The 27,960-nt window shown below is 39.4% G+C and overlaps 1 protein-coding gene across 3 annotated transcripts; it reads right to left on the bottom strand.

The window, feature by feature from the left end:
* Nucleotides 1-170: 170 nt before the first annotated feature.
* Nucleotides 171-27,960, bottom strand: SERBP1 (SERPINE1 mRNA binding protein 1). 3 transcript variants are annotated; one of them, XM_077823885.1, is made up of 10 exons: nt 27,456-27,959; nt 22,567-22,720; nt 21,501-21,647; nt 21,285-21,380; nt 19,941-20,015; nt 12,102-12,279; nt 8,353-8,400; nt 6,215-6,388; nt 4,786-4,824; nt 171-3,271 (listed from the first exon to the last, which is right to left on the bottom strand). In XM_077823885.1, the coding sequence occupies exons 1-10, from the start codon at nt 27,850-27,852 to the stop codon at nt 3,215-3,217; spliced, it is 1,365 nt and encodes a 454-aa protein (XP_077680011.1). In that variant the 5' UTR covers nt 27,853-27,959; the 3' UTR covers nt 171-3,214. The 3 variants fall into 3 exon arrangements, with proteins under 3 accessions (XP_077680011.1, XP_077680012.1, XP_077680013.1); XM_077823886.1 differs by having other exon boundaries at nt 21,285-21,356; XM_077823887.1 differs by lacking the exon at nt 21,285-21,380 and having other exon boundaries at nt 27,456-27,960.

Below are 27,960 nucleotides of genomic sequence, written 5' to 3'. Positions count from 1 at the left end.
TTGTAGAGCATTATGCAGACTTGGATTGTGTGTTAATCACATCACACAAAAGTGGTAGCTTTTAACTTTACAACTAGCAATTTTTCAAGTGTAAATAAATGCAGGCGTGGGAGGGATACTGACGCTATCCCTATAATCAATCATAAAATAGGTTAGAAAACGCTTGGAAGTGTCAGTCCTAGGCAGATGTACTGCATTTATTAAGGGACATGGGTATACAAATCAATGTCACTGGGCAAAAGGTATTGGGTCAAATGACAGTAAATCTTTTCTCTTTGAATAACAGGTGCAAACACCATATCCACAAAAAAGGCTTTTTATCCTTGTTTAATTTTCCTTCAAATAGTTTATGCCCTTTTCCGTGAGGCCAACACTTGTATTTATCTATCAATCTTAATATTTTCTACCAGGATCAATGGTATTCAGGTTATAAGATGAACTTTCATGCTCAAGCCTTTGAATTAGTACAATCATAAGCCAATTTGTACTGTGATTCTGTCCATTTCCCTCCACAAACATTGAGTGAACTTTTCTGTTCTGACCCAGCTTTTTTAAATATGAACAAGCTCTAGTCACAGCATGGCAGCATGATGAGCAAGCAAGAGGACAAGACAAGTTACTGAAGAGAAGCTCATCAATAGCAAATATTGGAACTACTCAATGGAGGGAGACATTTACCCAAAGTCCACTGCTGGCAATGGATATGCCAAGGCACTACCTCCGTAAGATTTAGAACACTTGGGACAAACTAGAAGAGATGCCTGAACCTAAATGGATTCTTATATCTGTTTTCAGGACATTTTTAAAAAGAGCATGAAAATAAACCTTTACGTCAGTTAACACCCACTAATATTAGAGAGAGATAACGTCACAGTTTTAGTTCTTGACATAAATGGACTAAAAGAGGCAAATTTACATCTATCAGAAGAACAGCAGATGGACCAACTTTATGTACAAGCTGTCTTTAAAAGGTGTATTATATCTGACATGTTATTCAAGGTATTGCTCTATACTCTGATATGCAAAGAGGCAGACAACTTCTGTGACAAAGTCATGGTAGCAAGGCTCAAAATGCTCGACTGGCACAGGAGTAGTCTGGATAAAGAGTTAAGATTTGTGGTAGAGAGCGCAAATATATAGTTTGGGTGGAAGGGGTTCTTTTACAGCAAAAGCTTTCCAATTAAGGTGATTCTGGAAATCAAGCTATTTGCAGAGTTGTATTATCAGTTGTATTCCTAATTGACAGATGCCATTACAACCTTCAACACATTCCATGGTGTGGAATGTGCAATTGCAAAGGGAGCAAAAGTAATTAATGAAGGTTTACTTCTTGGTGCCAGGAACTGGAATACACCAATGCTAAGCACCTGTGTAAAACGTGTTTAGTGTCAGAAGATCTGACCCAGGAACAAAAAATGTTACCATCCACTGTTTGGAAAAATTTACTCCATCACACAGCCTTCTATTTTAAACTGATAAGTGAGTGCACTACAAGAGTCTAATCCAATGGTATTAACATTTGTTTAAATCAGCACAAATGTGTATTGGGGTTTTTTGGGTAGAAAATAGTTTAGATAAAGCAAGCCAGCTAAACAGCAAAAGTTTCATATCCAAAGGCTTCCAATACTTTTTGCCTGTCCTATACAGCTTTTAAAAAAATAGGGCATTACCATTTGTTTTCTATCTACCTGGTTAAGAAACTACAAATATTTTATAAACTGCTCTAAGAATAAAACATTAAATAAAATGAGCAACCTGTTTCTAGTCTCCTAACAAATGCTGCAGACAAAAGAAAAAACCTAAGAAATCTTTTTTTTTTTATTAGTCATTCTCTCAAGTCCTTTCATATTTGGAAAGTGGTAATGTTCCTGTTCACAGGGATTAAATTAACCTAGAAGGAATTTCTACAAGGCGTAGCGGGTCTTCTTACAATCACCCTCTGAAAAACATTTATTTGTCAGCGAGTAATCAGAGACCAAAGGGTGAAGAAATGGAACAAAAATTCAGAACAAAATTTAGAGCAAAAAGGTAAGGTTTTTTTGGTTTGTATCCCATGTAGACCACAGATGTCTCCTTTTGAAGGGATTTGTTCTCAGACTTAAATGAGTCAAATATTCTCCTCCCAGACCTAGGTGGTGTCGTTTTCCTCTTCAGAATAAGAACTGCAGCTAATGGAACAGTGCGTAAATACGTCAGATAGTGATGTATTTATATAAACAGACTGCACTGCCAAAATTCCATATTCCAAATGGAATTTAAATAGACTGTATTAGAAATAGACGATGCTCTCTTTCTCACCTCCCAGTCCTGTAGAACAGAAAGAATTACCCCAGTCTAGAGGATACTTTCTCAAAGAATAATATTCAGTAGGATAAACAACTTTTATCAATAAAGTATCTAGTTCTGTTGAAAGGAATAAAGGAAAAAAGGAAAAAAGGGAGAGTGAAGGGTGTAATATAATTTTAAAATACTTTTTAGACCAATCATCTGCACATCACTGCTGGATCGATATGCAGGTATTTGACTATAAACCAATGTGCTTTGACTATTTTTCAAGTATTTGATATCAACTTTGTATAAAGATTCTGCAAACACAACGAACTACCAAAGATAGATGAAAAATGACTGTTTTTCCAAGTCTGAAATTAAGTATTAAAAACTAAATTAAACTATTCCAGAATAGTATTCCACATGGTACTAACAATTTGCCAAATTAAATTCTACATATCCCAACTGACCATGGGTTGATAAAAATCTGCTACGTAGGTACTAAAGGAAACAGAAATAATGTGCAATATTTAAAAAACAGTTTGTAGTTTGGGGAAAACGTCTAAAATCCCGAATTAAAAAACACAAATGAAGTGAAAGCTTTAACTGGTACACACTGTTCACACCTATATTTCAAGTTTGGAAACGCATATTTTCAAGCAGCAATACAAAAAAGTATCCATGAAGAATGCATAATCTCTGAAAAAATTATGAAAACATCCCTGCTACCATTACATTTCTAAATACAAAACTGACTACCATATTGTTGCTTCTGTGTAGCGAGAGAAGTTCATTTTCAAAACAGATAAAATTCAGTCTTTAGGTGTGAATGGTATGAATGACAGTCTCATTTTTTAAATTTCTTAGTTGTTTAGGATCCTTAAGCATGCAAGCCTCGTAGAGGAGGGCCCAGCGAGGGGGTAAAGTTGGCTTATGGACATCCAGTTTAGGACAGAGCTGGGAAAGCCTCTGGGTCATCTACATCAGGAGCAGAAGCGCTTGACTGAAAGAAAAACATATTATAGAAATTAACTGGAGAACCACAAAGTTTTTCATCTTTACACTTTTCATCTTTTTTAATGATACACTTGTGTCTAGCAAGCTGGAAGCTTAAAATTAAGAAAATTAAGAAAAGTGGCTGAAAACCCATTGTTTGGCATTTTAAAGTAGTATATAAAACAGTCAAAATAAAATTACTGAAATTTCCTATGATTTTTTCCCACAGTAAATCACACTGAGACTTAGGCTAAGTATTGTCAGATCTCTCACACTAACATTTTACTGCTGCTACTCCTCTATTCAGTTACCCATTCTGGGCATCTATTAACCATATTCACGCCTCATTATTAGCATGACCAGACAGCAAGTGTGAAAAAACAGGACAAAGGGTGCGGGGTAACAGGAGCCTATATAAGGAAAAAGCCCCAAATATCGGGACTGTCCCTATAAAATCGGGACATCTGGTCAACCTACTCACTATAGTTATAGAACATCTCTCTCATAGTGCCATGTGTTTTTCAAAAGGTATAAAACAACTATCTCTGTGTGTGAAGTACCTTACAGATGGCTGATCCCATTCTATTAGAAGTACAACCTTAGACACGAACAAAGTAACAACCTGTGATGTGGCTATATATTGACACAAATTCTAAGTCTTGTCATGGCATGAAGGGATGGGTCACAACTGTTTTGTTGACTGTATAGTTTTTATTCATAGATAAAAATATAAATTTTTTTTACTTTAAAATATGTAACTATTCATGCCAATACAGAGATATACAATAGAACTGGAGAAAAATAGGTTTCTTGGGAATTCACAGATTTTTAAGGAAGATTAGTTTTTCAGGAACAGAATTCTGTTAAATGCGAATCTGAGTTCAAGTGGAAACCTGTGCTAACATATACTAGAGTTGAAATACACCAAGCAACAACTGGAAATCTAAAGCTGAACTTTTAATAATAAAAAAAAATGGTCCCTTAAGCACATCTTCAACCATCTTTTATGAAGAAGGTTGCTAGGCTGAACCTGAATAAGGATGTAATGACTAAATTAGGAATTAAGAGGCTTCTAACCCCTTGATATTGTAGAGGATGGAAAGGGTGGGGGAGGTGGGGAGAAGAGAAAGGGGCATACTCATTCACGAGGAGCAAAGAGGTTTAGTTATAGCACTACAGTATAGGTTACCATTTATTTATTATTACGCAACCCAAAAATCCAAACTGCAATTGCAAGCAAGAAGGAATTTCAAACAAACAGAGGGGACAGAAATGCCAAAAAGCAAATATAAGACTGGGGCAAGAAAGTAGTCCCCTATTCCATACACACATATACATTGCTGGACATCAGTAGGGCAAGGATCTGCTATGACAGGTCGCTAGCCCTCCCCTTTTTCCATTCCATCAAAACTAAAAGATAAGCCATAAAAGCCAATCCACGCAGAAACCAATTATCTCCACAATAGGTTAGCCTAATTAAAAGATAAAATGAACAAAACACTATCATTGTAAATCACCAACCTGATTGGGTGTGTGGATCACATCAAACTCCTTCACCAACTGGAAGGAAACACACAAAGTCAACACAAAATAGCTGCAAGACCCGAAAGCCTTTAAGAATACCATCACAAAAACAGTCAAAGAAACTAGATGTCATACTGGAGTACCAAGTTAGAACAAGAAATACCTGGATTTTGGGCATGCTTCTAAGGAAAGAAAACCCAATTCAACTGCATTTGTAGAACCATTTCCCAACTACTAACTCTAAACATCCAAGATCAGTTAATGCAGAAGAGAAAAGAAAACCACATTTCTGTGAGTGGTGCAAGTGAGCAAGGTATTTTGAATAAGGCGTGACTACAAGCAGGCCTACCATTTGAAAAACTGCACCAGGGCTGCAACTAAATAAATTTAAAGGTGAAAACCTCCAGCACAGATGCACTTAAACTGGTTAAATGACCAACTAAACTTGCTCGTACTGTACCTATAGTAGGGATGATTTGCTTTAGGGTTACACTGTTCTTCCAGTGCAGACAAGCCCTAGGTGCTTTTGCTTTCTAGTGAGAGAATTATTGCAGAAACCAGGAAAACAGAAACTACTAAAACAGTAATGACAGAAGTCTAACAAGGACAAGAAAAGGTAGAGGAAACTAAGAAGTATTTTAGGTGAAAACATGAAGACCCAATTTCTACAGTCTGATAACTTTACATACATTTCTAGAGGAAAATTTACATCTTCTGGAACATGTCTGAGTCAATGGAGAAAATGCAACCATAAACGGAGTTGTGTGTCAGGGATAATATAGACAATTAGAGATGACAAAGCATTCCTAGGCACTGTGTAACCTGTGATGAAACCTGAAAGAATCCCTGTAGAGAGAGACTAAAATTTTAGAGTCAATTTTGCCAATAATGAAAACATTACCAAGTTGCATCCTTAAGTTCTAGTAGAAAGCTAGTTTACCCGAAACTTAAAGGGATAAACTGCACAATTAGCGTGTAAGTACCATAGAAGTGTTAATTATATGTTTCCTAGCTGTGACAGGCTCTCTCTCCACTCCAGCAGGAGGAAAAAGGATGGACTACTAAAACAATGATCTCTATAAAAAGAATACACATAAATCACGGATTCCAAGGCCAGAATGGACCACTGTGATCATCTAGTCTGGCCTCCCGTACAACACGGGCCACAGAACTTCCCAAAAATAATTCCTAGAAAATATCTTTTAGAAAAACATCCAATCTTGATTTAAAAATTGTCAGTGATGGAAAACCACCACACCCCTTGGTAAACTGTTACAGTTGTTAACTACTCTCATGGTAAAAATAATGGCTTCTCTAAAAATGGCAAAGATTTCTGGAAAAGCTTTATTTATTTATTAACCCAAATTGCCGGAAAAGAGACTGTTAAAAAGAAAATAATTTGTGGATCTAAGCACAGATTACTTACTTTGTCAGTTCTGCTTCCACGCCCGGGCCTTCCACCACGTCCCCGGCCACCTCTACCACCTCTGCCACCACGTCCGGGGCGACCAAGGTCTCCAAAATTGATCTCCAGCTGGGACGTAATATCATTTGCTGGTTTACGGAAGTGATGATCCATTACAGAGTCTTCAGCATGAGCCTAAAATTAAAACGAGAGCATCCACCACCACTTAACTTTTTTTGTCCAATTTAAAGCCCTAATCTTACAATCACCTATCTATAAGCTTAGCTTTAAGCAAGTAGTACAAAAGTATGCTAGGTTCAGAGTCTAAGGATCAAGAAACCAGCAGGTTCTTCTCCTTGTGAGAAATATATCAACTTTGTTTGAATAATACAGGAACTCCACTAACATACTAGCTAGCATACAGCAAAGGAAACATTTACCAAAAGAACTTTAAACACACTGGGCTATTCCTAGATCTTTCTTGTATTCCATTAAAGGAACAAGAGCTGATTTAGCTTTCTGAAAACAGAACTGAAAGAATTTACTTAACATCCGTATCTTTCTCACTAAAAACAATAAAAAGTCCTCTTCCAGGACTCCTGCTAGTTCTATATTTCAATTGTTATTCATTCAGCGTCAATAACCTTTGCATATTTAACATGATTGCTTTTTAACTTTCTCCATTTGTATATCCCGCTGTACTATCTAAAGCCAAGAAAAAAGTTTTATAGTACTTCATTCACCATACAATCCATCTGCCACAATGACCAATGGATGAGATGTATGCACAATATACTGCAACCATGATGGCAGCTAATATACCATGCTTAAATAAAGAACAAATTGGTATCATGAGCTATAGTGAAAATTACACAAGAGCCCCAACCTTGTGCCATATTAGCGTATACTTAAAAAAAAAAAAAAGTCTTCTGGAGCTAGTTGATCCCTCAGGTATTCACCATTTATTGTGCCGAGAAATCCTAAATTCCAGTACCAAAATATATATTGGCAAGTCAGTAAGGTTGGGGGTGTTATTAACAAACACATACATAATACAATTAATCATTAAAAAAAACCGGAAAAAAAACGAACAGTGAGAAGTCAAGAAAACTGTATCAACATTAAAAAGCCATTTACACGCATCTTTTTTGAGCTGGCTTCCTGAAATGTGCTTACTGTAACTGAAAACTTAATGGCCCACCAGAAGAATGAGTTTTAATAAAACAAACAGCTTACTCAAAAACAGATTTTATCAGAATAAAGAGCCATAAACAGCAATTGTCAGTTAGCAATACTTAACATTAAATAATTTAATTTAATTTCAAAGAGAACATAATCTCCCCTTTTTCGCTGACAAAATAAATATTTGTCAACTTCAGTGCAACAATCATTTTCTACTATGCTTTTTTTGGGTGGGATTCAACTATTGCAATAAATACACATTATGGCTTGAACAACCACAGGCTGCATAACACATCAAAAAGTGAATCTATTTTAGTAAACTGTGGTAGCACATAAAAGCCCCACTGAGGATCAAGGAGGCCTCATTGTGCTAGGCTCTATACAAACATATCTGAAGATACTGTCCCTGCTCAAAAGAACTTACAATCTAATTTAAGACAAACTAACAAAAGAGTAAAAAAACAGGAGAGGGATGAGGGTAATAGTAATAAGAACATATGATTACACAGGCTTGTATATGCATGGCTTGATGTTTCCACCTCATTATGAAAGCTATTCTAAGTATGAAAAAAACATCAGCAATTCTCTCTGGCACTCTCTCGCCATTATCAGCTGATGGTTTCCTGTAGGCATCACGGCAGAAGTGGGTCCTGAGGTGGGTTGTGAAAAAGAACTTTATGGGCTGTCTCAGAGAAGTGGCTTCTGTGTATAAGGTATTGGATGAAAAAAGTAAGAGGAACTTATGAAAGAAGCAGACAAGTAGACACTTAGGAAGCAAACATGCTAGTTATGAAACGGTCATACATGATACACAGCAAGGCACCGGGCATGGACAGAAGAGTTGTATACCATATATTTATATACTCTACTGTTATTAATTTCCTTACATATAAATGTTTTCATCTAATGATTAGCTGATTAGTGATATTTATGTTTTGATGTGACCTCCTTAATTACAGATATAAAGGATCAGGTACCTCATTTGACTCCAGCGGACTCCCCGGCATTTCTGTCATCCCCTTTGTCTGATGCAAGTTGTGTGTCCACACCCAAGATATAAAAACGAAAGGAAGAAATGAGACTCCATTACATACAGAAATACCAGGCACTAAGGTTAAGTGAAACCACTGAATACATACGTCACTCAGTATATGAAACAACAAAAGGCTACACAAGTACCCACAAAGAAGACTGATGGAGTGACTTATCTTGATTCAACAGCGATCAAATTTAAAATACCACAACTGCAAACCCTGTGAGGAAACCAAGATGCAAATTCACATCTCAGGTTCTCAGCCACCACAGTGAGTGGTACAGTATAAGAACCTAGGTTGGTAGATTAAAGTATTGTTCATCCGGTAAAAGAATATCTACACACAGTTTGGATTTGTGTGTCACTGTTCCAACTGTAAGGCCAATATAAGCCTTCAATGTAAGAAATCTTGTGTTTTTCCACAAAGGGTCATAAAAAAAAACAAAGAAAAAGTTTTCAAAGACAACTTACTATTTTCTAAATTTTCAAAGATATCAGGTATTTTCCAACAAACAATTTAAAGCTTTTTCAGGTACCTCCCATCACACTACATCTCTCACTATGAAAATTAGGAGAGGCAAGAAAGCTTGGAAGCATAGCAAACATGTCTGATATAGACTGATTTTCCAGCAAGCAAGTCTTTCACCGGTAAAACTATTTACACCTGAAACTTTAAATGCTTTTCACAATGCCATTTACATTTTGATTTTTCAGGTACGTCAACAGAATTTGTGTATTTGACTCAGTAAAGCAAATTTGAAGGGAAACATCTGAGACTTGTTTTATGTCACACAATGCAATTTAATGTGTATGTGCAAAGGGTTTTATTGGATTTGGATCAAGATTCCCAAAATTCAACAGATCTCATCTTAAATCTAACAATGAGAAACACTTTTGAGTGAATTTTACTAGACATCCACTGGTTTTTTTTACTGTTTCATGGAAAATGTGAAAAGGATAAAACAGCTAGATAAATACTTGGCTGTAACTCCTTGAAATAGCAAAAAAGAAAATTGAGGTTGATATGGGGGACAATTCTTTCACAACTTTAAGGCAGATGGTGAACACTGGACACTTTAGTCCTCCATCCTTAAAAAGGCTCGGGGTGGCACTTGCCCACCAATTACCTCAAAATGTAGCTGAAGGGTTGAAAACTGATCCATCACCAAGCCCATTCAATCCCTGATTACTCTGTTAAGACTATCAATTGAGACACATTGTGATCATCTGTATTGTCCACAACAGTCCAGAAGGACCTGGACTGAAACCTCAAACCTATATACAAGTCAAACCACTGTTGCATGGTAAGTTTTGATTGCTATCGACCAGAGCAAGGTTTGCTCAAGTGGCCTATATGTGAACTATTCCATATCACGTCATCAGTTTTCATGGTTGATCAGGTGGTATGAGAGAAGGAAGAATGGAAATGTACTCCTCAATCTGTTGGTAGAGAGCTCATGCAACTGCTATTCTGGACTTTTGTGTTATCAAAAGCTCCCCTTCTATATTTTGCTAATAAAAATTTATCTCCCTTCTTTGACTCAATGACAGATCAATATGGGTGGGGAGAGATGTTTGTTGGGCTGAAATACTGAGAGTCTTTATAAACATTTTTAAATATTGAAAACTGCAACTCCAGAAAACAAAATAGTTACTAATTAAGATAAAAGATATAGTACGTAGGTACCTTTGCATGTGCTGCTAAGATGACTACAGTATTGCTGCAGTATTTTACCCTTATTTTATTTTTTAGAGGAGACAATAAAATTCAAGTCTCCCTGGCCAGACACCAAACCAATCTGGTTTAGAGAAAAAGATTCCAGCCTGTCTGCATGACTTCAAGAGCTGCTAAACTTCCAAAACCATATTAGATTGCCTTAACGCACAAACATATAAGTAAATAAAAATCAATCTATCACTGGAAAATTCTCTCTCTCTCTCTCTCTCTGCCACTAGCTCTAAAGGGATTAGATGATATATATGCCTTGGAAGTCAGCTTTTCTTAGTATAATCTCAGGTCATTCACAACTTAGCCTTTCTAGCAAGGCTGGGTCTTATTACAGAAACAAATTAACCCAGGAAATTATTTTTTGTGTTACTGTAGCATCTAGGAGCCCTACTGATGGATCAGAACCCCACTGTGCTGGGCAGTGTATAAACACAGAATAAAAAGATAGTCACTGCCCCCCAGCTTACAACTTATTTTCCCCATAAAATATGGACTCCCAATGATGTCATTGTAAAAGGCTTTTCAAAAAAGAGTGAATTCGTTTATTTCTATAGTGCGAGGTAAAATTTAAACTAAATTATAAAAACCTATATTTTCTACTGATGCCAAACACATTCAAGTGTTTTTATTGACAAATTTTAAATATTCTTTAGTTTAACTAAAACGGAAAGTATTGAGTGTATAACAGCGCACAGATCTAAGCACTTATATAGCCACAATCACAGTATTATCCAAGTACTGCCTAGTCTCAGAATGTACTCTTCAACAAGAGGCTAATATTAGTACCCTCATTTTATAGACAACGAACTGGGGCTAGAGTGCTCATCTATCCACACATGTAGTTTAAATTCTATGAAAAATAAACTGGGTATGTATACTTAACAAGAGTGACAGATGTAAAAAGTTGAGAGCATCAATTTATTCAATTAGAAAAACTAAGGAGAGTAATGACAATATACTGGCTTAGTGGAGTCAGTGCAAACTACGGAACAAAGTCTAGATCCTTGGCTTGTCACAGACCAGGTCATTCATCCTTTTTTGAAGCTAATATTTAAAACAAAGACCAACTAAAAAAAACCCTTAACAGCTGTTTTCAAAGCTGTTTTAAACCACTGGCTAGGCTGCATTAGAAAACGATGCAGTTTGAATTTGCTTCCTCTCCTGAAACTTAAAGGAATTTGCATCTGTGACTCTTCTAAAATCGGTGTGCGAGGTCCAATAATCCGTTAGATATTGTGGGAATTGGATACTGCGATTCTTCACAACACAGGACTTCCCTGCTTCTGATTCATAAACATTACAGAAAAATAGCAAGTACTCCGTGGTTTCTTGAATTTAATATTCTTTACAGGCACTCCAGGTAGTCATGCAGTTATACTGCAAAACATCAAGATACCAACATTATGAAATTAGATGTTCTATTAGATTTTAAGATGTTTCAGACAGGGCCCATATCTTCAGACACGTTTGTACAGAACCTACTACAATGAGCTCATATCCTGACTGAGACCTTTGGGCATGATAGTAACAATAAAAAATTACTGAATGTATTATTTGATACTTGATCAAATGCCTTTCAAAGTTTAAGATATAATTTGTTTAAATGCACTTACATGTTGATAAGGTAAGGTTTTATTTTAAATGCTCAAAAAGAGCTTCCTTATGAACCTATCAAAACTGCATTACCTCTCCAGAGTTTAACACATTACTTTTATGGATAAAAATATAATACCCACTAAGCTAAAAAGAGACAGCCCAGTAGCGGAAACTGACTGCACTAAACATTGTTTTATTTATGCTGCTTAAAAATTTTAGTAGCAAAGCACCCTACTCCTGCTTTTAAACAGCAGTTTTATTGCCATAATCTTCACATGTCAAGAAGTAAAATCTGCAAGTCAAACAGTAAATACATTTTAACAGCATGAGATCTAGGTACTTTGGAATACCATTAAGTTTTACTTTACCTCCTCGCTCTTTGACTTATGGAGAACAAATCCTTTTTTCCATTGCCCATCAGCACCCTCGTTTGGTTTACGGATGTTGAATTCAACTTTTGCACGATCCTTATTCTGAATAGCTTTCCATTCATCCAGGGTCATTTCTTTTGGGCCTTCTTCCTTAACCTCTTCCACCTCATTCTCTCTGAATGAAATTCATTTTTATTATGATTACTTAATTTCTATTCATTAATATTTTAAATAACTATGCATAGCAAATCCAAAAACAGTGCATCAGTGTCAGAATACATGGGAATTCATTAGGTCAAAGATTTAGTAGTAATTATTAGGATACAGAGTAAAAATCTTCAGAACTCTGCCCTACAGAAAGGGTGTATTGCTTTTCAAAAGTAAGATAGGATGTCCACCGCAACCAACCAATAAACACTCAGCAACAGCAGAGCAAGGTGCCTCTGAACAACAAAACGGGAGTATAGCACAGTAAACAGTTTCAAGTTAGTGGTGGCCCAAGGTATCCCTATACGCATTAACGTTATTTTTCACTGCAAATGAGATTTTTATCTTTTGCCATGGAATCAGTTTTTCAGATGTCCTATGGTAGCTGATGAAAATAAGACTGGTAATCAAATTAAGTGAGGGACACTGTCACATGCTGTTCTCAGTCTTAGCAATTTTTCAAATACGTATTTTAATAATTTTGTTTCTTCATTCAATTTCCCATCTTAAAATGTGCAAAATGGTTTACACCTCCACCAGCTGATCACAGTTATAGTTTCACCTGGCTTGAAACAGTAATTGTAAACAACTTAAGATCTGATTCCTAAGTTTTGCAGTTTCACTAAGTGTCTCTGATCCGAACCAAAAAAACTATTTTGTAACTTAAATACATACTCGATCACTGTGTTCAGTAACAGATTGTGCTCTAGTTACCCATATTGAGAACACTAAAACTCTGTACCTATTTCACCTAGTATGTTTATATAGGGCAAATGATACCGCTTACATTCAGTATTTACATTTCATTGGACTGTTTGGGAGAATGGTATACACAGGCATATGTAAGATACTATAAAAGCATCAACTAAATGAGAAAGTTTCTTGTTATTTAGTAACCTTAATTTTTGGTGTGATAATGGAAAGGTTTTTTTTTTATGTTAAACAAAGACTCAGACTTAATTACTCAGCTGAAATGGTTCAGCTGTTTCAAAGAACAGGGTTATGGAAAAATATGTTTGGACATGTTAAAAAAAATTGTTTTCAGCTACTCTGCTGAGAAGCTCTACTATTCCATGCTTTGGAGGAAGGATCTGAAATTTGGCGAGGAGGATCACCCAGGTTTCAGGAATGTGCCTTTTGCCATCTCTGTGAAAATTTGCACAGATGTACAAAGATAAGCCTCCAAAAATATCTCAGTTTGCACATGTTCAGCAGAGGCTTGTTACAGTTTGGCAGCTAAATTCTCCAAACACTCTGTATGCACTCAGCATGCTCCATTTCCTCAGCACAGCACAGCTCCTGAGATCAGACTGCATGCGCTATCCCTAGGGGCACTGGATCCAAAAACAGGAATGCCTGTCTTGCACCCTCAATACTACCCGCTCCTGGTGCCCATGGAGCATGGATGGAAAATGAAGAAGCTCAAATGCAGAAGAGGATGATAAGGGAAGTGATGCTAGGCAGATAGGAAAAAAGCATGGGGAAGACGACTAGAAGCAACAAGGAGTAGCGGTGGAGGGGACAGGAGCAGAAGTGGCAGGGATCAAGAGCAAAAGGGTCTGTAACCACTAAAGCACATTCTCTTAGGACATGCTTACATCAACTTAACTATGTAAAACGTACACACTACAGTGTTCCTCCTGCCACAGTAACTTGCCTGCTACAACAACCTAGTAAATCCACCTCAACAAGAGGCATACAGCTTAGGTTGATGTAGTTTGGGTGACACAGCATCTGTATACTGTCTGCCACACGGAGTGGGGAGCGGAGAGCCCCGGTAGTACCCGACCTCCAACTGGGAGCTCCCTGGGGAGTTGAGAACCTGGGTAGCAGCCAAGCTTCCGGCTTGACCGAGGTGCCAAGCTGAGAGCCCGGGCTCTCAGCCCCCCACACCGCCCCCTTCAGTCAGTGCAAGCCCTCCTAGTGAGGAGACACAGCACCCACAGAAGGACAGCAGTGTGGACATGAAAAACCGCAGTAATTACTGCGGTGCTGTAAGTCGACCTAACATAGGTTGACTTAACTTTGTAGTGTAGATGTGCCTTTAGAGAACCTAGAATTGATTTCATGATTCTTGAGTGAACTTTCTGTTACTGTCTAGCAAACAGCTGTGAAACCCACTAGCAAAGTGTCTCCCCATATCCTTCTAATGGCAGGTACACACAGATACACAACCTTCTTCTGTTACCACAGTTACTCTATTAGCTCAAGCAGTAGAGGACTACTGTGAATTTAAAGATCCCAACCTGCTGATGACCCATGGGCAGGGTTGTCAATATAGTTCCACGTGATTTTTTAACTTCAAGTTTTAAGCTTTAAAAAAAAATAAAAATAAAAAACCTTCGGAAACTGCATCCAGAAATCATGTTAAAAGAACATTAACATTGCTAAGTCAAGCACTCAAAAGTTAGGAAATTCCAAAATTAAGTTTGCTTGTACAGCATTAGCCCCTCTGGTACATATGCATTATGATCTTGTCTTTAATTACATGATCACATATTATTTTCCCCCATATGACCCAGCCTCATTCAACACAAGATGGACAGCACTCACTAACAGGGAAGCTATTCAATATTTCTTTTTATCTTCATCCAAACCCGTGCTGAAAACAGTATCATTAATTTCTTCTGGACCCTTTCTATAGCGCTTATGAATCATTTTACCTTCATGTTTGTAAAGCAGTATATTGTCATAACACGCGTGTGAAGCGAAGTAGCATTATATCCACTGAGACAGAGATTAAAGCCAAAACTGTCAGAAATGTAAACTAATTTCGAGCACCAAATTTTAATTATTTATTTTAATGTACACTGGACCCTCGCTAGAACTCGGGGTTCGGGATCCGTGCATGGTACTGCGTTACAGCGGAGGCCGCGTTACCATGGATCCCAATTTAAATATTTAAATTTGGGATACAGAGCCGCAACCGCGCTATACGCGAATCCGCGCTCTAGCGATGCACGCTCTAGCGAGGGTCTGCTGTAGTACCTCATTTACATTTAGGGCCTGTTTTTTCATATTACTTAGCTTTTTATAGCACTTTTACATTCAAACGAGAGGCCCCATTTACAACAGTTACAGTTCTGAGTGCTCCCAACCGCTGCAACTCAGACCCTGGATGTCTCACAGGGTAACCAGAAAATGAGAAACCTAGAACTACCTATGAAAATTTTTGTTTACATGACTTTCCCAGAATCCTATAACTCCTCTCTGGCAGAGGCAGGGATAGAATCCATCTTTCAAGGGTGGCTTTCAACTATATTAACCACATTCTTTCTCTACCTGCAATTCCATGCCTCATTCACTGTACATCTTCCAACTTCCACTACAAACGAGGTAGGGGGTCCTTACAGACAACTACAAAACCCTGATTCACCCCCAGGACACAGTCTGTCCTGTGCATGAAGCAAGGGTCATGTGCTCTTATAGTTAAGGACTGTTTCACAATGCATACACAGAAGAGCGTCAAATTAAGGTTCCACAGGCACCCTTAATTCTGGCATTTTCTAATTTTGAGTACTTGATTTTGCAACCTTAATGTTCTTTTAGTGTAGGTTTTTTGGATGGAATACATGCTGCCATTGAATCAGACAGCTTTATGCCTCGTAAATCAAATACACATCCAGGAGATTTATCTCTTTCTCCAGCACTGGAAAATTCTCTATCTATACAAAAAGCTACAGTAAGTCACCGCATTGGCCCTTTCTAACAAATACCAGTAGGTCATGATGTGCCTAAAGAAGGACTTTATAAGTTATTAGCGCTCAAGCCAGGATTTTCTCAATTCAAGTATATTCCTCTCCTGTTAGTTCATGCTACACTGAAGTCATCAGTTGTGGCAATCAATTCCTTAATATCATACGGCCATAGTGGCTTCAGTATGAGATCAATCAGGAGAAAACTGAATTCAAAAGTCTTTACTTACAATGAAAGAAATAATAAAAAAAAAATTAGTGGCAAAGTAGTTTGGATTTGTTTAGTTTTCCCTCCCTCATCTCCGTTTCCAACAAGAAGTTTACTAAATACCTCATTATAAAATTTTAAAAACCTCAGAGAGCTTTCTGTTAATCTATAAACCTGTCTCACTAACAAGGGGTAAATAATTTTAATTTGATCGTTTAAAGAACATTTTTAAGGAAAAAAACATTGAAATGTCTGATCATGCTTCCAGAGTGTTGAGTAAACATTTAAAATAAATCTAACGTAAATAAACGAGTTCAGTGTAAACTCCAAGATATATAAATAGATCTGTACAAACAGAAGCCCCATTTACATGAGAACACAACATCAGTACCCACTTATCCACATCATTTTCATCCAGACATCTCTTATGCTCCCACTCAAGCCTGTTTGACCAACCACCTCTTATCTTCTTTGCATAATTTCCAGTTTCCATGCTACTTTCTATGCTGTCTCAAGTGGTGGGGGCAGATTCCCAATGGATAATTTCCCTTCCAATCTGGTCCATGAAGCTTATGTAGACTAACACATCCACAGTTAACTTTACTGACCAGTGCCCCGTGTCCGAGTTACCTTCTACCTATTTGTCCCTATTTGGCTAAGGATGTCCCTTCTGTTGGCATTCTACATATTTTACTAACGGAAAGTATCCTACATGCTATTTAAACAGATTACAAATTGCTATTCCAATTTACGGTGAAATTCTATGTAAACCACCCCATGGTTCAATATAAACACATCCTAATTCAATAAGAACACTAATAAACTTACGTACTGCTCTTTGAAGATGTACAGCAGTGTGTGAGCTTGCAAACTTTCTTTCTTATTTTCTATCCCACCCATCTTTTACCTAAACTTGACCAAAATAAAATGACTAGACTTCTTTCTCCTACTTTAGCATTCTATACTCCAGATCTGCTTCAAAGGTACCTAAGCTACTCCATGCTACAGGGGAAACCTGATTTTCATTAAATGCAGCCTACCTGAGATTCACACTAGTATGCTACTCAGATGCATGCTGGAATAGGATATTACTCCAATAACTTCCAGGAGAAGCAAAAATTGTTTGATCAACTATTAAACATATTTAATATTAGTAACATTAGTCTGTTTTGGTTTGAAACACTTGATTTTTAACACAAGCTTTAATAATGACAAAACTGTAAGCTTCTAACATGTCCAGCAAAACATGCTTAACATTACGGCTACAGAAATTAGTGGTTTTAATTTAACAATTGTTTTCCTATAAAGTATATACTGAATGCACTTCTGAGAGGCTAATGCAAGACTTCCATGTGATTCACACTGTAAAAATGATTTTCAACATGAACCAAACTGTCTAAACAGCTGTAACAAGTAGTAATGGACTCCGTTCCAAAACTTCAATTGTGTCAATGTAATTATTTTAAATAAATAATCTGATCAGTAATATGTTTATCATACTACTGCTCTCAAAGCTGATTTAAAAAACAAAAAAAAAACCCTTGTTCTTACTAGTTGGGCATTTTGGGTGATGTCAGGAGCTACATTTGGGTAAAAAACAAAACGTTAACATTTAAGCATGTAGTTTCATTCATTCATCCACCCAACTTCACATCAAGTGTTTCAGAGATAATCTGTTTTAAAGAACATTTTTATATTAAGAACTGATTTATCATTTTGGGTAGTGGGAATCTAGTGCATCATATACTCAATTCTGCTGCACTGTGGAAAATGTGGTTATCTGTAAACCCTCCCTGTTGAGTGGATCCCTACTCTAACCTTGAGTAAGTCTCCCTTCCGCAGCAGATTTTTGTGTTACTGTTTGTTGTTTTAGGGGCCAAATCTCAAACACCAGCGTACAGCAAGTGGTTAGACTGAGCCAGAAATCCCTGAAAATGCATCATACACACTTGCCTCAGGCTCTGGAGGACCAACCAAGATGTTCCACATCCTGAGCGCTTCCCCACCAACCCTAGTGCACGGGAAATCTGCTGGTGGATCCACTGACCCCACTTCTGCTCACCTACATACTAGAAGGTGGGGATCTTCACCACTACAGAGATGCATGGGACATGGGGCAAACTGCACTTCTGCTGTACCAGAGTCTTCCACAGCCTTGGAGGGGCAAAAACTGGCCTTTAATATTCAATCTAGGAATGGACAAGGACAAGGAATGGATCATGGGGGACAAGGAATGATGAGAACCTGTTCTGTTCATTCCCTCTGGGGCACCTGACACTGACCACTATCGGAAGACAGGATACTGGGCTAGATGGACCTTTGGTCTGACGATTCTCATGTTCTTATCTAATTTCCCCTCACTAAATAATAACTTTGCCCTCCTCTTTATGACTATCCACAAAGTCATTAATGAGAAAACTGACTGGTACTACGTCCCTTATTAGAATTTTCTTAGACAAATGTATACTCTGAGATGCCCTCTAATCCAGTTGTCATTTTCTTATGACATTGTCACATGAAACCGTATCATATGCCATACTAAAATTGACAAACTACATTTCATTCATCTGCTACATTTATCATCTTATCAAAGTTTCACATTACGTTTTCATGAACCCCATGTCCCACTACTGATTATCTTGTTTCCTATAGCCACTTGCTTTTATTAAACCAATCCAACAGCTGTTAAAATCATTGATTTCCAATTCTCTGGTTCCCTCTTTCTTGGAGGGTCAAGTTAAATTAAATTAAAAGTAGTAAAATTAATCTGCAAACCATACAAACACACAACAACAGAACTGGGGAGACATGCAATATTTTCCTCAAAAGTTTGGCCATCATCAATACAACTACTTTGGAAACCCAGAAGTAAAAACGTGCTGCCTACCAACTATCTCCTCCTGCATAGTTACTCTGCTCAGATGTGGCTGGGTAACTTTCAAGTTTTTCTGTTTTGATTTGAAGATCTTATTTTGGAAGCATATTAAAACTATCATTTAACTGATTACTAGCAAAATAAATCTAAAGGCAGCCTAGCAGTTGATGAACCAACAACATGTAACCATCTAGAAATAAAGGTAGTTTAGAACATGCCTCTCTTCTCCCCAGTCTTTCAACAGTACTGTGACCATTTACATATCTGGGGAAGAAATACCAGTGGTCCCACAGGTAACAGCTCATGCTAATGGCACCATGGCCAAAGAACCCAAGAAACTAAAGCGTAAAATACACCTCTACCCCGATATAACGGTCCTCGGGAACAAAAAAATCTTACCGTCTTATAGGTGAAACTGCGTTATATTGGGGTAGGGAGAGGAACCGCTCCCTGCCCCAGCTCGCCTCCGCCTCCTCCCCTGAGTGCGCTGCCGCCGCTCCGCTTCTCCCCCCTCCTTCCCAGGCTTGCCGTGCCAAACAGTTGATTCGCAGCAAGCTGGGGGGAGGGAGAGGAGAAGAAGTGGAGTGGCGGTGGCGCACTCAGGTGAGGAGCGGAGGTGAGCTGGTGCGGGCGGGCCACAGCAAGTAAGGGGGGGTGGGCGCAGAGGAACCGCTTGCGGTAACACGAATTCGGATATGCCGCGGTAAAGCAGCCCCGCTCCCCGAAGCACTGCTTTACCGCATTATGTCCAAATTTGCGTTGTATCGGACTGCATTATATCGGGGTAGAGGTGTAGTTCAAAAATGGTACGTGAAGCAATTGGAGAAAGTTGTAAAAAGAAGAGTACTCACTTATTCTCAGAATCAGCAGGTGGATGTTCCTCTCCTTCTGGTGTTTCCTCGGTCACGTTTGACTGATCCAAATCACTGCAATTAAGAGATTTTTCTCCAGACCAGTACCTAACTGTTTAAAACTACTAAGATGTTACTGAATCTCTAACTCAGATTCACTTAATTGTCATGAGTAAGGCTACATTTTAGTCACGGGTATTTTTAGTAAGTCATGGAGAGGTCACGGGCAATAAACAAAAATTCATGGTCTGTGACTTGTCCATGACTTTTACTATATACCCCTCAGTAAAACTTGGGGGGTGGGGGCGGGTGCAACTCAGGATGACAGCCCTGGGGGCACCGCGGGTCATGGCCTGGGTGCTCGGGGGGGGGTGCTGATTCCCCCCTATCCTGCTTCTGGGAAGCAGGGACCCCAGCTCTTAGCTCCACCTGCTGCCTCCACTCCGCCCTAAGCCCCGATTCTGCAGCTCCCATTGGCTGGGAGCCGTGGCCAGTGACTGCAGGAGCTGAGCGAAGGGAGTTGCTGTCGCCCCCCCGGGAAGCGCCGCCCCCGCCCCCCCCGGATAAGCACTACCCCCCATCCCAATCCCCAGCCCTGAGACCCCACACACCCCCAAACTCCTGCTGCTGGGGAACGGGGGGCCCGAGACTGCCCCAGCAGCAGCTGGCCCACCTGGCCCAGAGGTTGCCCGCACTGCTCAGGCAGGCCCCCGGGCCAGGCAGGCCAGCCACTGCAGAAGTCACAAGAGAGGTCACGGAATCTGTGTGAAACAGAGCCTTAGTCATGAAGTTGAACTTTTCTCACTATTTCATGAAAAACGTGAGTCTCTTTATAGATTTAAGAAGGCCATTTGCTGCAATTTTCTGGGCAGTTTTCCCCAAGATTTGTATTGCTCTTAGTATCAATCCCCAATACTTCAAGTGTCCTGCCTCCTCCTCAAACGTAAAACTGACCCAGGCATTAAATTGAGGACTAGAAAGACAATGAAGCCCTTGAGAAAGTGTAGTTGTAAAATGATGCAAAGTGACAATCACAGTTTTTCAAAACGTGCAACAGAAAAACATCAGTTTAAACTTAGAGTCAAAGTCCAAGTAACCTCATATGTTACCAGCAAGCTATTAGGTAACTTTTTGCTTGGCAAGTGTTAATAAGGTTTCAAAACTGAGTTTAAGAAAACAAACTAATGCTGTTTCCACTAACACTGGAGACTTAAGAAGTCCCACAAAAAACTACAAATTCCAGAGAGGCAAATACATTTTTTATATTTTATAAACAGTGGAAACAGGGGGACCTGTTTAAACTTTTCTAATTTTAAAAATTTCAAGAAATTACAAATTACTAACGTTAGCTCATCTTTGACGGTTCCCCAGTTGTGTGATCCACTGCCACCACGTTTATCCTCATGCTTTAGGCCACTGAAATGGGAATGTGAGAGAGAACTAACAAAACTGAGTTAACATAATAGTGTCTGGATACAGAAATTCAAAGGCAATTAAGAATTGTATTCTATTAAAGGCTAGTGAAAAACACAATAGGAAGAGTTTAAATTTAAGACTTACGATCTATCACTTCCACTATGTCTGTCAAATTCACGCTTGCCACGGGAGTCAAAGCCATCTCCTCTGCCCATTCCACGTCCACGACCACCACGTCCACCTCTTCCGCCTGGACCACCACGACCACGTATAAGTCGGTCAATAATGGGTCTATCACAGAACAGAGGCCATTAAATAGTACATTTCCAAAATGTAAAGCACAGCTCACAGAGCCTTTCAATATATTTGTTTTTAAACTCTATGCTGTATATTGTTCGTCAAATATAAACATCCATTTAGGAATACTACCATCTAATTACTATCTGAAAAAAATAGCACTTTAAATGCTGCCTGAGTTCTAAAATCTTGAAACAATGCTTTAAAAAGTCAACTGCTTACCTTATTTCATCTAGTAATCAGCCATATTATTGCAAGTAATACAACAAATATCACAAGCACTACATTTTCTCTTTAATAATGGTCTTTCTCCCCTTAGCTTATTTCTTTATATTTTCATTGTGGCACAATGGCTTAAAAATTATAATACCTAGTAGTGCTGTATTTAAAACTCACAATTCTGGAATTCACATAACTTAGGCTTTGTCTACACACAAATTGCATTGGTCTAACTAAAATCAGTTTGAAAACCTCTAATTAAACTGACAGAATCCCCCGAATGGACATACTTATACCGGCTTAAAACTTGATCTATAAGTTTAGCTTTTGACTATAAACTGAATGACATAAGCTAAACTGATTTAGACCTGTAACAGCGTCCGGACAGAGTTCTGCACAAGTTCAAAAAAAACCACATCTTTAGTTAAATCAGTTCAACTATCTGTTTACGCTAAACGTTGGGTCCACAATAATTTGGGTCAAGTATATAAACAAAGTCATGCAATAATGATAAAGATAGTTATTCTACTTTACATGATTACACATTTTTTCTGATGAAGTTAACAAAATTAAGATACCAATGTTCTAATCCAATCAACTCAAAGATTTTATTAATTTTGTATACCAGTAGATGGAAATAAGAGTACTGACCCAAATCACCACAAAGATTGTTTGCAAGATGAAAAAGTCTTACTTCTCCACAGAAAATTCCCCTCCTTCACCCTTCTCTTCAGCAGGTTTATCAAATCGGCGTTCACGAGGCGGTCGTCTCTCTTGTCTCCTCTCAATAGGCTTGCCTTCACCCTGAGGCTGCTGCTGATCAGGCCGTCTGCCAATTCGTCTTATACCTAAAATAGTAGACAATCTGCATCAGCAAATTATTGAGCAACCAAGAAATTGTGACTCTACCAGCACAAAAGCAAAACACAATACAGAATTGACATTTAGGTTTTACTTCCAATCTCCTGATGGCCAGGGGTTTGGGAGGATTTCCTTTTACAAGTAATGTTTTGTCCTTTTACTACCACGATGTAGCAGCTTGTTTTTTTTTTTTTTAAAAAAAAAAAAAAAAAAAAAAAAAAGGGGGAACAATTGGTTCCTGGCAAGTAGGGGCAAAGGGGGGCAGCAGTGTACAGCAGACCCACCAGTCCCAGACTGCACGCCCAGGGGATCTAGTCACATGGAGTGTTGGGGTTCTTAGGGATTGGCTTGTTTTGAAATGGGATTAGCTTGATTTTTGGCTTATTGTGAAAGTCAGGGTGCTTATTCACCACGTGAAAGTTGGCAACTGTGCTTCAGATGTGTCACTGCTTTGGTGCACATTAGAGAAAGTAAGTTAGCATCTGCATCAGATGCACTGGAGCTCTGCTCTGAGATGTGGATGAATTAAAGTGCTTTTACATCACATTTCTGCTGCATCCTCACTCATCCTAGGAACTGGTAAAGTGGCTGGTGATTGCCAGGGCCCCATGTGCTCTAACCAAGCATCCTCCTACCCCAGATATTATTGTTTGTTATTTGTATTACTGTGGTGCCTAGGAGCCCTAGTCATAGAGACCCCACTGTGATATGCACCGGATAAACTTTTCCCTCTGCCCACCAAATGGTGTAGAACCAGCTATTCTGGCTCTGTGACAGCGAAAGATTCACCCAAACCTTTATAAGCTTTAGGAACACTTTGTGCCACCAGCTGTAAGTTTATTTTCTTCCTGCAGGAGCTCACTTTCCCCACTCCCATTTGCAGGTCACTTTTAAAGGGCCATTACCAGTTTTTCACTGTGGGATGTCTGGAGAACTCAAATAGACAATGGTATGGTACTGTTCTTTTAGAAAAAGTTAGCTTACTGCTCTTTAGAATGAAAACAGTCAGGTCACCAGAACAAATTTGTTTTAAGCTTGTTTTCCACTCTGCCATTATCTTCCATAACAAACCATTCCAAAGCAACAGAAACACCCTGATTTCTAGGATTCTCTCCTAAACACATTCTAGGTAGAGAATTTTAGATATTTCATTTCCCTGTTTTATGCTACTAAGGTTATTTTCATGAAAAAGGGACATATGTTTATTTGTATTAATATTCTCATGCTGTTCGCTCCTCATGTGGAAAGAAGTTGATATCTTCAAAATTAGATTATGTCAAAAAGACCATTATTACTTCATAAGTTATGATCAGAAGGGACAAAAGAACTCAAGGAAGAAGCGACCCTGTTTTTACGAAAATTTCTTTTGTATTGTATTGCAAAGTTCAGAATGCTAAAAATATACAAAAGCTGTTTTTTAAAAAAAAAACACATTTTCATGAGATATCAGCTGCTTTAACATAAAATCAAAACAAGCAGGAAAACAATGTATATCAGCATTAGAAAAAAGCAACAAAACCACAGAAACTGTAATTTTTAAACTTTTTTTTAAAACCACAATTCAGCTATGAAAACAGCCATATTCCCCATTAACCTACTATACTGTTTTATGAATAAGAGCCTACGAGAGTCAAGCCATGTTGTCTTTGATCCCAACATTCAAAACTGCCAAATTTCAATCTCTATAAGCCAGCTGAACAAACGTCTGCAGAACAAGCAATGCCATATTTGGGTGGAGATATAAGAACTAGCACATTTGTAATGATATCCAAGCCAAACACACACAAATGAACAATAACTTCCTTACCCTACAAACATGTTTTCAAGACCCAAAACTCTTGATAAATAATCCTTTTCCATATGAAAAGATAGACGTTAAACTCACAGAGATTTACTCTAATAAAATTCTTTGGAGGAAAAGAAGTATTAGCTCAATTTTACAGATGCACAGGTGAAGGGAAGAGAAATTAAGTAACTAGCTTCAGGCCGTACAGGACATATGTTGCAGAACCTGGAATTTAATTAAGATCTCAAAAGTACAAGTTCAGTGCTTTCACCACAAAAATTCTTATTTCTAGCAGCCTTTTTTATGAGTTCCTGAAGGTGCAGTTCATCAGTTCTTATATTTGGAGACTAATATATTGGGGATGCAGTTTAGACAATGCCATCACTATTCATGACTGGCGCTTGTATTTACACATGTACCAATATACAAATTTACTTGGAATATAAAATTAAGCATGTCATTAAAAGTGAAATAAAACAATTGTGTTCTATAGAAAATCAGGCACGCTTACAAACTTATGAGTGAATTTTCCCTTAATACAATATGCCAAGTTTAAAACTCCCTCTACCTTTATTATTCCAGTGAATGGATTTGCCCTTGTGTAATAGATTTCTATTATAAATCCCCGAAATACTGAGTTATTTCTTTCCATATAGATACTGTTCACTTTTGAGACAATTTTTAGAACTTGTAGATACCCATGTTGGTCAGGAAGAAACAGAAGTAAGTCAGGCCCTTATAATATGATAGTTGTCTTAAGGGTCAAAATCTTTCTGTTCTGTAGCTTTACTCAGGAATATTACCCACATTTAAAAATCTATTTCATGAGGGAAGACAGAGCAAGTTTATGATACCTGGTCTTTCAAAAAAGCTACCAGGTTAGTAAATGTCAACTGGTATTTTCTGAACCTGTTATTCCAGAGCTCAGAAAAAAAATCCAACTACCAGACTTTGATGTGCAAGATGTCCATAGGCACAGTAATGTAAAACACACATTTTTGATTTTTATTTCCTATTTGTCCTTCACAAAAAATGCTTTACTTAGTATTTCCTTGGTTAAAGTGACATATTTTGTTAAAGATAATTTCGCTCTTACCAAAGTTCAAAAAAAAGCACCCAGAGACAATACTGCAATGTATTTTTTCTTTAAAAGAAATGCAATGTGTTAATCTTTAGTACTGTAATTATTTCTACTCTTCTGGGGAGTAAGATTTTTAAGAGCTCCTTTAGTATTGGTTAAGTAATAATTATCTTATTAGTTTGCCAAATAGTTCTTTATCCAAATATTACCAAGCACTTTCAATGCATTCAAAAATTATATGATGAGCATTACAAATTTAGGCCACAATCTTTCAATCATGCATGTGCTGAAGTTTATGTAGATAAAAAGCCCTCTACCACTGTCCTGCTAGGGGACCCTTGACAAGTATCCTCCCTCCCTATGCCTCAGTTTTGACATCTGTAAAACAGGGAAAATGATACTGATTTCCTCCCTAAAGTGCTTTGAGATCTAGTGTGCCACATTATCTGCCAATGAACTATACACATGCTTAAAATTAAGTATAATTTTTGCAGGATCAACCCATAAAAAAGTAAATCAAAGACATTAATTTTAATGTCATTATGTTTTCATATTCCTTCACTTGATCATAAGAGAAATTAAACTTTGTTACAGTCCATAAAAATGTTTACCATACATTTATATAAGAGTGCAACTTCAGTAATAATGCATGTGAAAGAATGTACTTTTATTACTAATCTCAATCCAAATTATCCTTAGTGAACCAACAGTATTTCAGAATGAAACTATTAAATGGGACATGTCCTTAGAGATGCACTTTAAGCTTAACAGTCGATTATTAATCGGTCTCTAATTCATATTCCCAAATATGTTTCCTTACTCATGCCTCTCTTGCCAGATGGGTGAGTACCCCACTTCAACAATGAAAATTTTATCATAACTGGGTCCAAACATACAAAAATAAAGACATCAGATGCACCACAAATTAAACGGCTCCATTTTGAGCTTCCCAGGCGGTGGAAGGCGGCGGCAGATAGCTTCGGCTACTGCGTTAAGGAAAAGGGATCGACAACACACTGAAAACGCACATGGCTCAGGTATAATCAGCACAGCTGCACTAACACGAACATGCGGCTACCGTGCTTTAAAAAGTGATGCAACTCCCTTTGGAAAAACAGTTTTTCGTCCTCACACGCGGGCTGCCATCCCACCCAGACTCTTATCGTCAGCAGGGTCATCCAGCCTCCACAAGTCTGTCGGTGCAATGCTCCGGGGCCACAAGTACTGGGTAACATACAAGCACCAGCAGACCTTACTGAATCCTCTTTCCTAACCCTGCATAGTTGGGTCACCCCGAGCTTCCTCCACCCATCCCCGGCCACTAACCTTGTTAAAACCCCTTCCTTCCGCCCACCCCGTCGCCCCCACTTGGATGCAGCCCCTTCTTTCCCAACAAACATGTGCGACAGGCCTCGCTTCCCCCCACGTGGGTAGAGAAGCAGCGGCCCCGGCCTACGACTACTCCACCCCGCCACCCCAAGGAGCAGGTGGTGTCTCTGAGGGGATCTAGCAGGAGCTGGCCCACCTGGGGCTCTCACGAAGTTCAGCCTGCGCTGCCAGGCCGCGTGTGGAGGGGACGGGCTGTCACCCAGGGGCGGCAGCTCTCCCTCACCAGGCCAGGAGGGGGATGCGCCGCTTCTCTGCAGACCCAAGGGGGCTTAAAGAGTCTGAACCCTGCTCGGCCGTGGAGCCTCCCTCCCCAAGGGAAACCGGCGGGGGCTTGAGCCCGGACCCTCCAGGGCCCCACACCAGGGCAGGGAGCGCGAGCGCATGTCTGGCGTCTCAAACTCCCGCCGCCCTGGCGTACTGTGCGCGGGCCGCATGGGCCGCCTCCCCGCCCGTCGTCCCCGCTCACCTTCCTTCCTCAGCGGCGCGGCGGGCTGCCCGCTGCCCTCCTCCCTGCGGTCGCCGGCGCCCCCGGGCGCGGCAGCGAAGGGGGGCAGCGGGTTCTTGCGCTCTTTCTGGGACTCCCTGCGCAGCTGCTTGGCCGCGCTGCTGCTGCCGCCGCCGCCGCCTCCCCCAGCCTGGCCCGAGCCCCCGCTGCCGACCCCGCCAGAGGAGTTGGCCTGGGCCGCCTGCCCGCTGCGGGCCCCGCCGCCGCCGCCCCCTTGGCTCCCGCCGCCGCCGCCGCTCTCCTTCCTCCGGCTCTCGGCCGCCCGCAGCACCTCGAAGGGGTCCGACTCGTCGTCAAAGAGCTGGTCGAAGCGGTTGGTGACGACGCAGCCGAACCCTTCTTGCAGGTGTCCGGGCATGATGGGCCCCTCTCGGCGGGATCCTCCTCCGATGCTGCCCAGGCCCCAGCCCCCTGCTCGCGATACCCCACAAGATGGCCGGCCCCAAAGAGACCCGCTTCTCTTCCG

Source organism: Eretmochelys imbricata, chromosome 8, assembly GCF_965152235.1.
Source record: "Eretmochelys imbricata isolate rEreImb1 chromosome 8, rEreImb1.hap1, whole genome shotgun sequence".
In the NCBI taxonomy this organism is placed as follows: Eukaryota; Metazoa; Chordata; order Testudines; family Cheloniidae; genus Eretmochelys; species Eretmochelys imbricata.
This window is presented reverse-complemented; position numbering and strand designations above follow the sequence as displayed.